Genomic DNA, 14826 nt, shown 5'->3' with positions numbered 1-14826 from the left:
GCGGAAGGAAAGCGAGCGCGAGCGCGGGAGGGGGGGCCGAGAGGTCAACCGCGCTCTCTCCCGGCTCTCCCTCTCTTCCTCTCTGCCGAGCCGGGGCCCTGCAGCGCCTGGCGAGGTTTTTAGGCAGCCGCGGCTCCACTTTGGGGAGGGGTGGTGGTGGTGGTGGTGGTGGTGGGGAAGGGTGTGTGTGAGGCCTGACGGATGCCATTCCCAAGGTGAATGGAAAGAATAGCATTAGGCTCGCAAGCGCACCGTCTGGGGAGGCGCTACAGCGCTTTAGGTGATTCATCTATTGATTATTTCTGGCCAAGCATGGAGGTGCCATGTAAACACACATATATTAAGCTGCTCGACAGCAACGCAACACACGCATCCAGCGAAGCAGCACGCCCGGGGCCTGCTCGGCTGTTTTATGATCAGATTCCGGCTCCCAGCAGCTCGTGGGCACCGGCGAACCACAAGGCAGATGCATGCAATGGGCAGCTAAATAGAGATGAATGAAAAGATGAAGGAATAAATAAATGATAAACGCGCATTACCGCTATTTGTGTGGGCCAGCCTTGCGCTATTGATCCGATGCTTCCTTTTTTTGTTGTTTTTTTTGCGTTACTGTGTGTGTGTGTGTGTGTGTGTGTGTGTGTGCGCAGTGGGCTCTAGGAATGCGAGCCAACTCATATTGAGATGCTTTATTCCGCTCTCGATTTTGAAATCTCTCTGCGATGACGGACACACCGATCTTAAGCCGGATGATTTTGAGTTTGATTCGTTATGAACTTTTCTTCCCTTTTTTCCCGTACTTGGTTTCAGATTGACTTCTTTGTTTTATTTTTGGTTTCATCGCATTCACAGCCCCCCCACCCCCACACATCGTCTTGATGGAGGAGACCCGAGTCTCAGGTGGACACTTTCATATAAAAAATAAAGACTGAATTATTAAAAACCTCGGGCTAACTAAGGGTCACGTTTCCACGGCGGCGTTTAATTGAGCAAACAAGGAGAAAGGCGGGAAATTATTATTCTGAGGAAACAATCCTGATCCCAGCCGTGCCTTTATTGAACCTTTTGTCTTTTTTTTTTTTTTTTTTCTTTTACCTTTAACAGCCTTGTTATGAAGAAGGCTTTCCAACTGGCGTGAAGGTAAGAGCTGCTGCTTCGGCCACGGTTTGGAGACCTTCATTGAAAATAAATAAATTATCATCGTTATTATTATTATTATATTAATTATAAAAATAATAAAAGCGGTATTGATCAACGCAGGAGCCATGGCAAATTAGTGCTATTTAAGGCACCAAAAAGCAGACTGGTCGTTTTGATCTCAGCAGCAGCAGCTGGCCTTGATTTCTTAAATTGCACTCTCACCTATTAAAATAAACTGATTTTATTGACAGGCTGTTTGAAGGAAAGTGAAAACACATTCCAAGGAAATTTGCAGAACATGTTCACACTATGACAAAAAGGGATGCTGACAAATACAGCTAAATAAATGATTTGTTGGCATAATCATCATAAAAATGACTGCCGGAGTCCAAGAATTTAGATTTTTTTTTTTATATATATATATAATATCTGATTTAAACCCATTTGTTTGTTTATTCTGATTAAATGTGAGGATTTGGGCTGTTTTTACTGAAACATAATTTATTTTTGGAATTTTGGATTTCCTTTTGCCATTTTTCACTAATCCCTGAAGAATGTTACTATATTGGAGGCTGACAGTAGCCTGAATGCAGATTTCTGCTGGACTTTTACACAAACGTGTCATTGCGTGACGAGAATGAAATGTGACCCCCCTCCCCCCAAAAAAAAAACAAAAAAACAAAACAATACATGAATAATAATAATATTGCTCTCCTTTAAACAAATGAGCTGTGTTTGCTCATTCACATCCTGATGAGCAACACGAGGAATCTTGAGACCGACATGAATGAGCCGTTCTCATCCAAACAATGGCTGTTTGTTCAGGTGTGTTTGTCTCAAAAGGGGAGAGGAAGAGGGGAGGGGCAGGAGGAGGGGGGATTGATCCGCAGAGCGAATCTCTCATTCACGCGGCGGCGGCGGCCTCCTCAATTAATGCGTCTGAACAGGGAAGACCACTGGACTGGAATCCTGCTGGATTTCCGCTCGCTCCGTCCGTCCGTCCCTCCCACCCGAGATAACCGAATGCGCTGCCTTTGCTTATCGTTTTTCCCTCCCTCCTCCTCCTCCTCCTCCTCCCTCCTCCCCTTCTCAAAGGGTTCATCTGCGCTCGACAGGCCTCCGGGTGCCCGCGTGACAGGAGCAGCATTTCTCGCAGCGCGGCATTACGAATCAGAGGCGCTTTCGTCTGCGTAATCTGGGTTGAAATCCAACCTTTAAACTCCTTGAGAAATAAAAGAAAAAAATATCTATAATATATAAGAGGGCGGGGTGGGATAATGCCAGAGTTGTCACTTGTGTTGGATCCCATTGCTCCGGGCAGGTAAAGAGCTCCTCTGCAGCATGTGTGTTTCTTCCCCCCCCACCACCCCCCCCACCCCACCCACCAATGTGAACACTTCCTCTTTCTTTAAACGGAAGACGTGGTTCTCTCTCTCTCTCCCTCAGGGTGGGTAATGGCATTCTCTATGACAACGGCGGTGTGACACGGCTGTGCCCTTGAGGGCCGTGCGACCCCTCTGGGGGGGATGGAGGGGGGACGCCGGGGAAACACGACAGGGTCAGCGGTCACCTCCCATCATCCACCTCGCATCCACCGTCCTCCTCCTCCTTCCCCTCCCCTTTCTCTCCTCAGGTAGAGCGGGGAGGGATGGTAGAGAGAGAGAGAGAGAGAGAGCGAGAGAGAGAGAGAGAGAGAGAGAGAGGAGTCTTGAAGCGAGCCCACTCAGTCCAGGCCTGGCAAACTGTGGAAGCTCTAGCCACAGGCGCTTCTGGCGAGGCCTCTACCTCGCAACGAGCTCCTCGCCGCTCCTCTTCCTCCAAGGCCAGGGAGCCTGGATCGATACGTATAGCAGCGCCCGATTCTTTTGGCACCCAAGTATAGCTGCGCCGTGTTGCCCTGAGGTACGGGGGTCTGCTAAAGACATAACAGTTGCGCGCATGCGAGCAAAGTTGACCGAGTTTATTCAGGAAGGTGTTGAGACGCTTGGCATGAAGCTGAAGCCTTCTAGGATGGGTTTGTTTCCATTTATTAGGATTTTTTGTTTCTCGCTGAAAACGCAGGGAAGTCAATAAATATTGCATGTGGTTTGGATTCATTGACATGCATTGATGTGTGTGAGACTAAAGACATTTTCTAAAAAAAAAAAAAGAAAAGAAAAATGTACACTCAGTCAATCAGATTCGATAACAGATACAAATAATCTTTTGTTTTTTGTTTTTAAAAAAATGTCCACAATTTATCAGATGTGATAAATCCAGAAGTCGTCACCCAGACGCCTCCGTTTTAAAAAACAAAACAAAAATGACACTCTTCTGCCCCCTGGTGGCTAAAAGGCAAACATATCCGTTCATGGGTTCCCGTGCTCAACCTCAAACAGGAAATATCACTACAGACGAAAATCAACGATTAGTGCAAACGTTTAAAAAATAATTTTGTTTTCCACTAATTAAAAAATGCATCCACTTGGCACATTCAAACGGAAATTAACAGAGGAAGTAAAAGACAGAAAAATAAATCAGCAAATTGTTAGTTCAACAACTCGTGTCCCGAGCTTCTTTTTTGGCTAATGTTAACATCCAACTTGGGAAAGTGAAAAGGTGTCAACAAATGTCTCAAAAATTAAAGCTTGTGGCTTCTTGTGGGAAAAAAAAAAAAAAAAAAAAACCCGGAGGCTGCATGTGGAGGGAAATATTCAATTATTCAGCTGACATTTGCTGGAGACAGAACGACAGGGTCTGGCGTCCTCTGCTGGCTCTGGATCCTCGGCCTGAACACGAAGCCTTGGACTCGGAGACGTGGGAGGAGACGGATCAGGCACCTATGGGAGAGATCACAACACAAAATATTTACATTCCACATTTTACACAGGCAGGAATGTAAAGCAGGGGCTCCGGCAGCTGGTATGCAGCAGGACGGTCTGTCGTTGGTGCTTACCAGGTCTGCGTGGCAAAAAGTAATGTAGTAAAGTTTGGTCAAGGCCTAATATGTTTTGAAGCTATTCCAAAGTTGTACTAAAACTTAGCGCAATATCATGAAAAGAGATACCGTTATACCAATATTGTTCGTTAAAAGGCTTTTTTTTTTTAACAACTGATTGGCACTGATTGCAATGAAGTACATATGTAAGCAGTTAGCTTTGCCCATTTATGTGGCTATCAAACTGTAAAATTATAATTGTCCCAAATCAATGTGTGACAATAATATTGTAGGCATAACAACAATTTATCTGAGCATTTTCCGAACTAAAATGCACGTGTCGAAAAACTAATTTGAGGTTTCGACAGATGATATACGCGCTGTACTGTGATGATAGGCCAGTGGTACTACTTACCGAACTGGTATATGGAAATGTGCGGCGAGGGAAGTGCACTGTGAGCAGCGCTGGGGGCCTGAGGGCCTGGACCTTTCCCCTGTCTCTGGAGGCGGGACCTCTGCACGGCGAGCGCTACGGCCTCGGCGAATCTGGACGGGGCCGCCGCGCTCATGGTCTCCCGTGGTTCTGCTGCGGCCCCGGGCTGGGCGGGGGCGCCAGAATTGGTCGGAAGGGGGTCCTCAAGATGCGCACCGGCGGGACTTAGAGGTCGGGAGGACGGCGGGGGGGAAGCCTCCAACTCTTCCGCGTCCCCGCTGAAGAAAACAGGCGATGGAGGGGGAGGGAAAGCGTCGTCCTCTTCCCCCTCCTCTTCACCCAGCCGCGCGTTTTCCACTTCCTCCAGGTCGGTATCTGAACTCTCAGACTGTCGGGGAGATCCGACGGGGTTTTGGTGAGATCCAATGAGGTTTTGGAGAGATCCAATGGGGATTTGGGGGGATTCACAGGGACTTTGGGGAGATCCCATGGAGTTTTGGGGGGATCCACAGGGACTTTGGGGAGATCCAATGGGGTATTGAGGAGATCCACTGCGACTTTGAGGCGATCCAATGGGACTTTGGGGTGATCCAATGGGACTTTGGGGAGATCCAATGGGGTATTGAGGAGATCCACTGCGACTTTGAGGCGATCCAATGGGACTTTGGGAGGATCTAATGTGGTTTTGGGGGGATCCAATGGGGTTTTGAGGAGATCCACTGCGACTTTGAGGCGATCCAATGGGACTTTGGGAGGATCTAATGTGGTTTTGGGGGGATCCAATGGGGTTTTGAGGAGATCCACTGCGACTTTGAGGCGATCCAATGGGACTTTGAGGCGATCCAATGGGACTTTGAGGCGATCCAATGGGACTTTGAGGCGATCCAATGGGACTTTGGGAGTATCTAATGTGGTTTTGGGAGGATCCAATGGGGTTTTGGAGGGATCCAATGGGGTTTTGGGGAAATTCACTGGAACTTTGAGTAGATCCACTAGAAGCCTCCATGATCCGATCACTGGCGGAAGGTTCTTCGTCACCCGAGTCCGACTGTGCGGTTGCGACTTCCTGCTCCTCCCCTTCAGACTGCTTTTCATCTCCGACCTCGGAGGGTGGCGGTGGCGATCCCAGACACACCTGACTGTCTGAGCCAAGTGGCGGCGAGTGAGAAACTGGCCTGTCACGATCCTCAGTCTCCTGCGAGAACGGCCGACGACTCAGCAGAGAGATGTCAGTGTCAGGAGAGCCCAGATCCTCCCCGACCTCAGATGGCTCCGGGGAAGCTTCGCGATTGGCGTTCCCTTCCTCAGGGGTTTGACCCGCGACATCCGGGCCGATTCCCACATCATCAGGGCTTCGCTTCCCCGAGGGAACCACTTTGAAGGTGCTCGTTCCTCTCCGCTCAGAGGGATCCTCCCACTCCGGCTCAGCGGACAGGCCGGACGCCAGAGGACGCTCCAACCACCGAGCCCCTTCATCCCAACACCTGTGCGTCACGTGTGAAGAGGAGCCGCTGCCGGAGAACTTCGGGAACGTGGAGGAATTCTTCAGGCGCTGGACAATCGCTCCTTTGGAGACGGAGGAGGTCAGGACCTTGGCCAGAGCGGCGCGAGCGTCGGAGAGGTCTTTTCCCCGGAAGGAGGGAAGGTACGGGTCGGCCAGCTCGTGGAGGTGGGAGAGCGACGGACGCGAGGAAGAGGAGGAGGAGGACGGCCTGAGAGGCGACGGCTGCGGCGATGAAGACGAAGACAGCGAGAGGTTCAAGGAGTCGGACCCGTCGCTCTCTCTCCACTCCTCCAACATGTTGAGCGGGTCTCCGTTCCCTAGAGGAACAGCAAAGGTTTTGGTGAAGTCAAGGGCCAAAGTCACGCAGAGCTACAAAATTTGAGAAAAAAAAAAAAAAAAACACAAAAAATATCTGATTCATGTTTAAGCCTTGAATACGCTGCAGTCAAAATTAGAAGGAAACAGAACTTTTTAAAAATGTAAGGATTAAATAGTTTATTGTAAAAGGAGGTTAAAAATGAAAAACAAATGTCATCTTAAAAATTAATGTTACATTTTTCAGAAAGAGACGATTTAAACTATTCAAAACAGAGGAATAACAAATACATTGAGAACGAAAATTAGAGGACTTTGACATTGAAAGAAAAAGCAAAACCAAAATTTTGTTAAAGACGACAGTTAGGACATGACAACAATCTGACATAAATAACTCAACTTCACAAACATACATAAACAGTTAAACAAACGCAAGCATATAATTGGCTGCTCTCGATCTAAAAAAGGCACAACATTTTGCTGAAACTTGAGAGACCGTAACAGACAAACATAAAGGGGACAGAATTTCTGAGAAAATCCCAAAACAAAACTTCCACCAAAGATGCCTGCTTGGAAGGGAGGCAGAAGCGTTTCTAGCGCGACAGTCGGCAGTCGGCAGCGATACAAAATCCGTGAAAGCCACTAAGGTGGGAAGGAGGAAGAAGAAGCCAGCGTAGGAGGGCGGATGGATGGACTGATGGACGGAGAGGAGGAATAGGGACGGTGGAAGGAGGAGAGGAAAAGGAGACAGCGGTGGCGGCGGCAGCGGGAGCCCTCAGCCAGCTCCTTCTGGAGACACAGAGTCTGTAAGCAGGATAGAGGATAGAGAACTGGGCTTTAGTGCAGCAGTCCCTCGGACCGGTTCATTCAAACACTCTCACGGTGACGCCAAACATTCGCTTCCATTCAACCGCATCTCGTTTCAAAACGTAGGAGGACAGGGCTCGAGAATGCCATCGTCAACTTTTTTTCTTTCCCCCCCGTTTGGGAGTTGTTTGTTCGCCTCGGATTGACGCCGACGCAGCACAACGTCCGAAAACAGGGAGTGAAGTGAGACACGGGCGCCGCCGGAGGCGATTCAGACAGAATTGGAGCATGGGAGGGATCCGAGGCACTTCAAGGCTTTCTCGGATGATTACGGACATCAAATAATAAAAAATAATAATCATAAGGGATGCGCAAATACCACTTTTTATTTTTACAGAACAAGTAGCACACAGGTACTTGCCAACACCGAGTACACATTATAGAATGACTTTGTTTTTGTTTATTTTTCCACAGATGTTGTGTTATTTGGACCAACATTACCCAGCAGACTTTTACAAAACATGTTTGACAGTCACAACTTGTCATATATACATTAATGTACAACTGATATCAGTTGTGGTATCGGCACATATCTTATGAGTACAAGTGGAGTACTCAACGCCAGTGTAGGTGCAGAATACCCGATACTGGTATCGCTATCGGTGCATCCCTCATAATAATAATAATGATAATAATAATAATAATAATGATAATAATAATAATAATAATAATAATAATAAAAGAGTGATCGTTTTCTTTTCAAGTCTCAAAAACACAAAACAGGATTCAGCAAGAAGGGACTCAAGGCAGCAAGCAGCAGAGCACACACTGGGTGGTAAAACCCTTGTCAGACAGACTAAGACGGCAGGAACGGGAGCCTGAACAAATGAGAGATTTATCTGGGAGACGGTCCGAAGCTGATATATATTCTATGAAGGAGGCACTCGGGGGTCACTATAATTGCCCTAAACGTGGGGGGGTTCAATTGCTCCGACTGATAACAGCTGCGTCGGGCCGCCGGATTTAACGGCTAAATCTTCCATTTGACGGCATTCGCTTTGACATTTTAATCTTGATTTAACGTCTATCTCTCTTGACCTCCGCGCCAACCAAAGGATTTGCTGTACGCAAGAATTGGCCCCGCTCTAAACCATCTGATTCCTACCGTAACAAGAAAAAAAAGAAAAGCGGGCTGTATTTCCTTTTCTTTTTTTGAATTTATTTCCCACGTTGATATGATTTAATGACATGTATACAAATTGAAGAGCATCATGATTAACCCACTTTTATTCAAATAAAAAGTTTAATAACAAAAAAAAAAACGTAGATTGGGGAAAAAAAAGAGGTACATTTCTGTCACAGGCTACCGTAACGCTGCGATCGCCACCAGACGATATTAAATTGATATTAAATCAATATTAAACCTGAATCGACCAATTACATATAAAAAAAAAAATCTAAAGATTGACGGCCCATCGTTTAGGTCACTACAGTTTCTACGCGAGCAGCTCATGGCGCAGGAAGGACCCTAATGGGCGGGGTCAAGGGTCAACCATTAGGAGCGAAGTGCTGTACCTTTCACCTGGTGGGCGTCGGCGCAGGGAGGGGGAGGGGCCCGTCGCTTGGTGCTCCTCAGGGTGGAATCTGCAGATCCCTGCGCGCAAATAACGGCCCAATTAGCATCTGCACTTCCAGTCAAAAGGTTGGACACATACTTCTGATTTAATGTTTTGGTTTTTTCATTTTCATGACTATTATTCAAGGCATCAAAACTACGAATGAACACAGGTGGAATATGTATTAAACAAAAAAAGTGTGAAATAACTCAAACAAGTTTTATATTTTAAATGATCTAGAGTAGCCACCCTTCATATAAAATATATAGAACATAACATTTTTAGGTATTTAACTTTTTTTTTTCCTTTTACCACATTAATCCACATATCTTGCTCAGATATTTGATGTCTTCAGTGGCTACAGTGTAGAAAGTAGTAAAGACAAAGAAAAAGCAGCCGTGTCCAACTGTTGACTGGTAGCGTATTGTTTTGGTTTGAGATCTTTTCTCTCTGCATTGATTGCAGCCAGCGCACACCTGCCCTCTGAGGTGACAGGCGCCGAGGCTGCTGGGGACGCTGAGCGATCCTGCCAATGGCGGCTGGGGGGCGGGTCTCTTCTTTGGCCCTTCGGCGAGGTTGCCGTTGGAGGACGACCCGGCCCGGCCGTTCACACCGGCTCCTCGACATCGATCAGGATCGGGGGAAGCCGGGGCGCTCGTTGCCACCTCCTAACAGCAAAAACAAAGAAAAAATAAAATGTCAGCAACCGGATATTTTTCAAATTGCATTTTCAAATTCCAAGAAGAAGAACATCAACAACAAAGAAAATGACTTTACAAGTTCAGTTTTTTTCTTTTTCCCCTTCCGGAACAATCCGAGAAACCCTCCGCTCTTCTTTTCCTGCTCCCTCCGAGGCGCCTCTGAAAAATGTGGACGACGTCAGAAGGAGAGCAGGGGACAGAAACAACGGTGTGGAAGCAGGTTTGTGACAGAATGCGCTACCTTGTGGCAGAGGAGGCGAGATGACCTCCGTCGACGTGGCAGCTGTTTCACAAAGAGAACACGACACCAATCTCAGAGCAAACGTCAAACACACTCAGAACAATTGAAAATAAAGAATTAAGAGCCAACGATGAACACAGAGGGTTGAGAACAAGTGTTGGATACATCATTTTGAGTCAGACATTATATTTCAACAGAGGTACCGAATACTAACGTGCGTTCAACATTTTCACACGTTCTGTTTCAAGATCTCATATTCTGCAAAATTCACTTTGCCAGTGTTCCTCACAATGAACCTGACTCGAGCCCAGGGGAGGGCAGATGTTCTGACTGATGGGCTACAGTGGGTTGTAAAATGTGACAGAGGGGTTGGAGCCGGAGCAGCAGCAGATGAATGGAGTGTTTTGGTGACAGATGTAGAAAACATGTTGCTTTAATGTCAATTGAAAATGAAACAAAGCAAAGTCACAACAAAACAGTGTCTTTGAAGTCGCACGGTACATAGCTCTTTATTGAAATGACTCTAAAAACACTGAAAAATATTTATAAAATACAGCTACGTTAGGACTTACTGACTATTAATATCATTTCTTCAAGTTTGGCAGGCCAACAAGTAATTTTGTAAAGTTTGCCCACGCCTGCTCTAGCTCGTCAATAAAGGGCCCCAGAAAAACCCTCATTTGATCAACAATTCCATTGACTGTCTTTTCAAACGGGTTTCCTACTGGAAAATACCTGCTTGGGGCAACGTCGATCGGCATCCTGGGTCTGCAGACTCGGCGGCCGTGGCGGCGGCGGTGTCGTTAGCGTACACCTCCCTCAGGCCGTGCTCGTTCAAACTCCTGGTGAGCTCCAGCGGCTCCCCGGACTGCGAGTCTCTCAGCAGGACGGTGGTTTCCTCCCTCAACTCGCACTTGTCACAAATCACGGGCAGCAGCAGCTCCAGGGGGACACTGGGACTCACCCTCACCACAGCCTTGTGGGACTTGTTGTAGTTGATGAGCAGACGAACAGAGGCCTGCAGGGAGCAAAGTCCACGAATTAGGAACATTTTTCAACGCTTTCTCTGACAGAGACCACTTTTTGATTTTGTTCACCTCAGGGATGTAAGGCCTCTTGATCTTTTCCTCCACCCCTTTAGGCTTCAGGACAATCTTCTCCGCCTCCAGTGAGCCAATGGGGGAGTTTGGCTTGAAGCTGATGTTGTTCTTGTTGGTGGAGAGAACTTCGACGGTGTAGTCCGACGGACTCAAGTGGTAGCTCGCACAGAGTGTCACCAGTAGATCCATCACTGGTTTGCTGCCAAGACAATTCAAAATCCCGCCCCCGAAAACAACCGAGTATGAAATGGGCCCCTTGTGCCAATAGTACACATACAGAAACATGACGCTTCCTCAACGTGTGGACCTACCTCCCGTGCACTGTGGCATTCTTCTCCAGCCCGCTGGGCAGAACCACACACAGAGAGTGGTTCCTCTCCAACGGATTCACTTCTTCGTCCATCTCAAGGGAACCAGTAGGTCTCTCCTCATCTGATCCTTCTCCCGGTAGAGCAGAGAATTACAAGTTAGAACAGACGGTTTCACTTTCTTTAGCTGTAAGCACTGGAAGGATCTCTAACTTGTCAAACAACGTGTTGACTTTTCCAGTTTTTATTTATTCCAGTTTTCTCCCCAACACCAGGCTTTAACTTCATAGAAGAAGTTATACCCTGCCGTTGTTGACAGACTACTTGTTCTCGGTGTGGAAAATAACATTCATAAGACTCTGGACCAGAACTGCAATGCTAAGCGTGCTGAGATTCGGAAAAAACAGCACACTTGTAAGAAAGTTGATCATTTCATTCGTAGAGGTTTTCTTTTAGAAAGTGCTGCACACACACACAAACAAACAAACAAACAAACAAACATTCTCAGCTAGCATTGTGCGGCAAAACGCTCGTAGCATAAATATACGCAGTTTTTAATTCCACGAGGAAAAATAATAAAACAAACGCTTGCATGTGAATGTAAATAAACATAATTCCCCTCTGGTTGTTTCCAAAAAATACTGCACATCTGCGTAAACCGCACTACTAACACTTCACACTCTTGCTATTTAACAGCGTGCTGTTTATTTACTGCCAAAATGGCAAACTCACGTCTCTAACAGTGGTCAAAATGAAGACTACAGCCGAAGTCCGCACACCCTTTCTTTCTTTCTTTTCAACTGTGGGAAAACACTTTTGGCTGATTAACTTTCCGTTACGTTACGTTTTCCAATCCGCTCCAAGGAACCGCGCGTCTCACTCAAGGAACTGAACCTTCCTCCGACCTGACCTTTGACCTCTCGGGCTTGGGTGGCTGCTGGCCATCTCGCAGGAATGCATTGATTAAAGTCGACGCCTTGGCGGCGCGTTTCACGCTCGAAGCTCGTTGGTTTCATCTCGGCGTGCCAACTTCACGGCTGCGCGCTGAGAGACCGTCAAGACGCCGCGAGGACAAGTCACGTGTCGAGCAAAAATAAAGAAGAAGAAGAAGAAGAAAAAAAAAAACCTTGTCGCTACGCCACAACAGTTCACCCTGACATTGAACGCACCAAGCGCGAGTAATCACCTGTTTATCCGTTGCATTTACGTGCATACACGCGGCGTCGTTCAGGTTTTTTTTTTTTTTTTTTTTTTTTGTGGAGCAACTTTTCAACCAGTGTTTGTCTCTTAACGAAATTAAGGCATTTTTATGTATTTCTCAAAATTACTATCATTATTTTAGCATTTTAACAACAATGGTTGAATTAACTAAAGGAACACATAACTAAATAAGACGCTACGGCACCTGGCTATGTCCTCAGCCCCGCTATGTCACCTTACTGGAAGCAGTAATGCTGCTCCCAAATAAGCTTACAGGCGTTTCCTGGCTAAGAGGGATTAGTTGCCCTTAAACGGCTCTCTCCGTCTCTCTCTCTCTCTCCACTTTAAATAAAAGGAACACAACTCTGACCTACGCGACCAAAAAAAAAAGAAAGAAAGAAAAAAAAATAAGCTCTTCGACACTCACCTGCTGCCACTGATATTCTCCATCGTGCGTCAACGTTCTCCTGTGTGTTTGCGCGTGAGTGTCTGTCTGTCAGAGGTTTGAGGAAGCGAGAGGGGCCCCCTCCACTCCACCGTAATCTCCCGTCCCGCCACACCTATAGGCCCTGCCCGGTCACATGACAGCTCTTTGCACGTCTGTGTTTGTGTGGTGGTAGGATGGGAGAAGGGGGCAGAGGGAGGTGGGAGGCAAGGAGAGAGAAGCGAAGAGAGGAGATGGTTTTTTTGTTGTTGTTGTTGTTGTTTTTATTATTAAATTCAAGTATTGATTCTTTCTCTAAGTTAGATATTCAGCATGTAATGCCTGGTTTGTCGATTTTGTTGATTTCAATTAATTTTTTTTATTTAATTTTTTTTATTTAAAAAAAAAAAAAAGCTGGATTGATGTCATATTTTGAAAATTTCAAACATGAATCGTAAAGCCGCAAAACACAAGTCTGTGCAAAAAATGTGATATTGCCTTAATTTTACTCAACCTCAAACAATTTTGTTTTCTAATTTGTTTGCGTGTTTTTTGTAGTTATTGTTTCATTGTCATGCAACTGCCTTTTATCCTGATTGTTTTATTTTGTTGCATTTCTTCTGAATACATTTTGTCAATTAGAGGCAGGGAGGCACACTGTTACTTCTACCCATGTTGGAGCAGAGCAGATTATTTAGCAAATGCTCTTCTCTACCTTAAATGGTAATATATACTGATCCTCTCAGCAGGATGTCGAGATTGTACTGAGGATCAGCCAAATGCAGAGTCCACTATTCTCTGTGTTTCTAAATAATCAACTAAAAGTCTTCTGGTCACTTGTCGTACGATGTTCTTCTCGGACTGCGTGCTTCTCAATATTCTCGTGGTAATCTAGTCAAAATTTCAACCAAACTTGCGCTTTCACATCTGTGAATTAACAAGTGCACAGCCAGAGATGTATTACACAGGTGCGGCCACAGGGTCGGCCTTTCACTTCTGCTCAAGAACAGAACAGAAAGACCTCTTAAAAATCCCTTCTTTTAATTTTGAAGTGAGGTGGGGTTTTTTTTTCTTATATATCCTTCCATTTTGCACCTGCAACTATTTTCCGCCGCTTTTTTGTACAACCAAACTGAATCAACCAAGTTAAGGACATCACTTTGAAACGCATAGTAAACCTAACAGAGTAGAAATATATAGATGGAAAGCAGAGGGAGGACGTGGATTACAATAAAACCAAAGGGTTGTGTGAAAGTTGAGATTTGCCACTCCTATCAGGGCCACAGGATAAATTCAGAGGCTCAAACATGATTATAATTTCTATTTCAATTTTTCCATTCTAAGGGTGAAGCTGCCTCAAATATTGATGCTACGTGTGAACTACCCTGTTGGTCCACGTGTCAATCCATGTCTTGGGAGGATTAATTTTAAACAAAACAGAATTTGAAATATTTGAAATTGTGACAATAAAAATTTGAAGTGGCAGAGATTGTTATTCCATTCAATATTGTCAATGTTTCCTTGAAGAAGAAATAGACGCTGTCATTCCTTATCTCAAATAATATAAAAAAGATTGGTGTGTTTTTGCTATTATCATTTTTAAATAAATGGCATTCAAAATTTGTTCTCTCTTATCTTTTCCCCTTTTTTCAATGAATTTTTCGCATCAAAAATAAAACAGACCATTGTTTACCATGTGCTCAAAGTGATTGGTATACTACATCCTAAACAGATGGAATTGTAACTTGTAATGTTATCATGACATCAAATTGACAAGGTTTCCTTTGATGTTGGGCAAACTGCTGCGCAATCAACTCCTTAATTCATCAACATACAGTCTGCAAGTCTGCTGTTAGGTGGGAGTTTTAATCAAATTAAGGCCCAGAGAACACATGTCCGCACTGTCTGTAATCTGGTAATCTCATTGTGAGGTCTGTCCGTCGCTGGCTGCAGTAAACAGATCACCATGTTGGAGTGCCTCTGCCTGACTGAACAGCAGAGCAGTGAGAGCGTTACTCACGCTGTCCAGTTAGCATCATTGCTCATGTTGCCAAGTTGCCTTGCCACTTTGTTGTTTGAGACAAACAGTTAAGAAAGCGTTAAACGGTCTGTTTGTTTTGCAG

The 14826-nt window shown here is 45.6% G+C and overlaps 1 protein-coding gene across 2 annotated transcripts; it reads right to left on the bottom strand.

The window, feature by feature from the left end:
* Nucleotides 1–3140: 3140 nt before the first annotated feature.
* Nucleotides 3141–12864, bottom strand: LOC142882870 (uncharacterized). 2 transcript variants are annotated; one of them, XM_076017579.1, is made up of 10 exons: nt 12707–12864; nt 11083–11212; nt 10769–10970; nt 10407–10689; nt 9672–9713; nt 9507–9589; nt 9206–9397; nt 8689–8767; nt 4470–6308; nt 3141–3956 (listed from the first exon to the last, which is right to left on the bottom strand). In XM_076017579.1, exons 2-10 carry the CDS (start codon nt 11172–11174, stop codon nt 3949–3951), a joined length of 2820 nt encoding a protein of 939 aa, XP_075873694.1. In that variant the 5' UTR covers nt 11175–11212; nt 12707–12864; the 3' UTR covers nt 3141–3948. The 2 variants fall into 2 exon arrangements, with proteins under 2 accessions (XP_075873694.1, XP_075873695.1); XM_076017580.1 differs by having other exon boundaries at nt 11083–11209.
* Nucleotides 12865–14826: the final 1962 nt, after the last annotated feature.

This window comes from Nelusetta ayraudi, unplaced genomic scaffold (genome assembly GCF_046127955.1).
Source record: "Nelusetta ayraudi isolate G7.1 ecotype Tasmania unplaced genomic scaffold, CSIRO-AGI_Nayr_v1 ptg000006l, whole genome shotgun sequence".
In the NCBI taxonomy this organism is placed as follows: domain Eukaryota; kingdom Metazoa; phylum Chordata; class Actinopteri; order Tetraodontiformes; family Monacanthidae; genus Nelusetta; species Nelusetta ayraudi.
The sequence above is the reverse complement of the archived record's forward strand: the minus strand, read 5'-3'. Positions and strand labels throughout refer to the sequence as shown.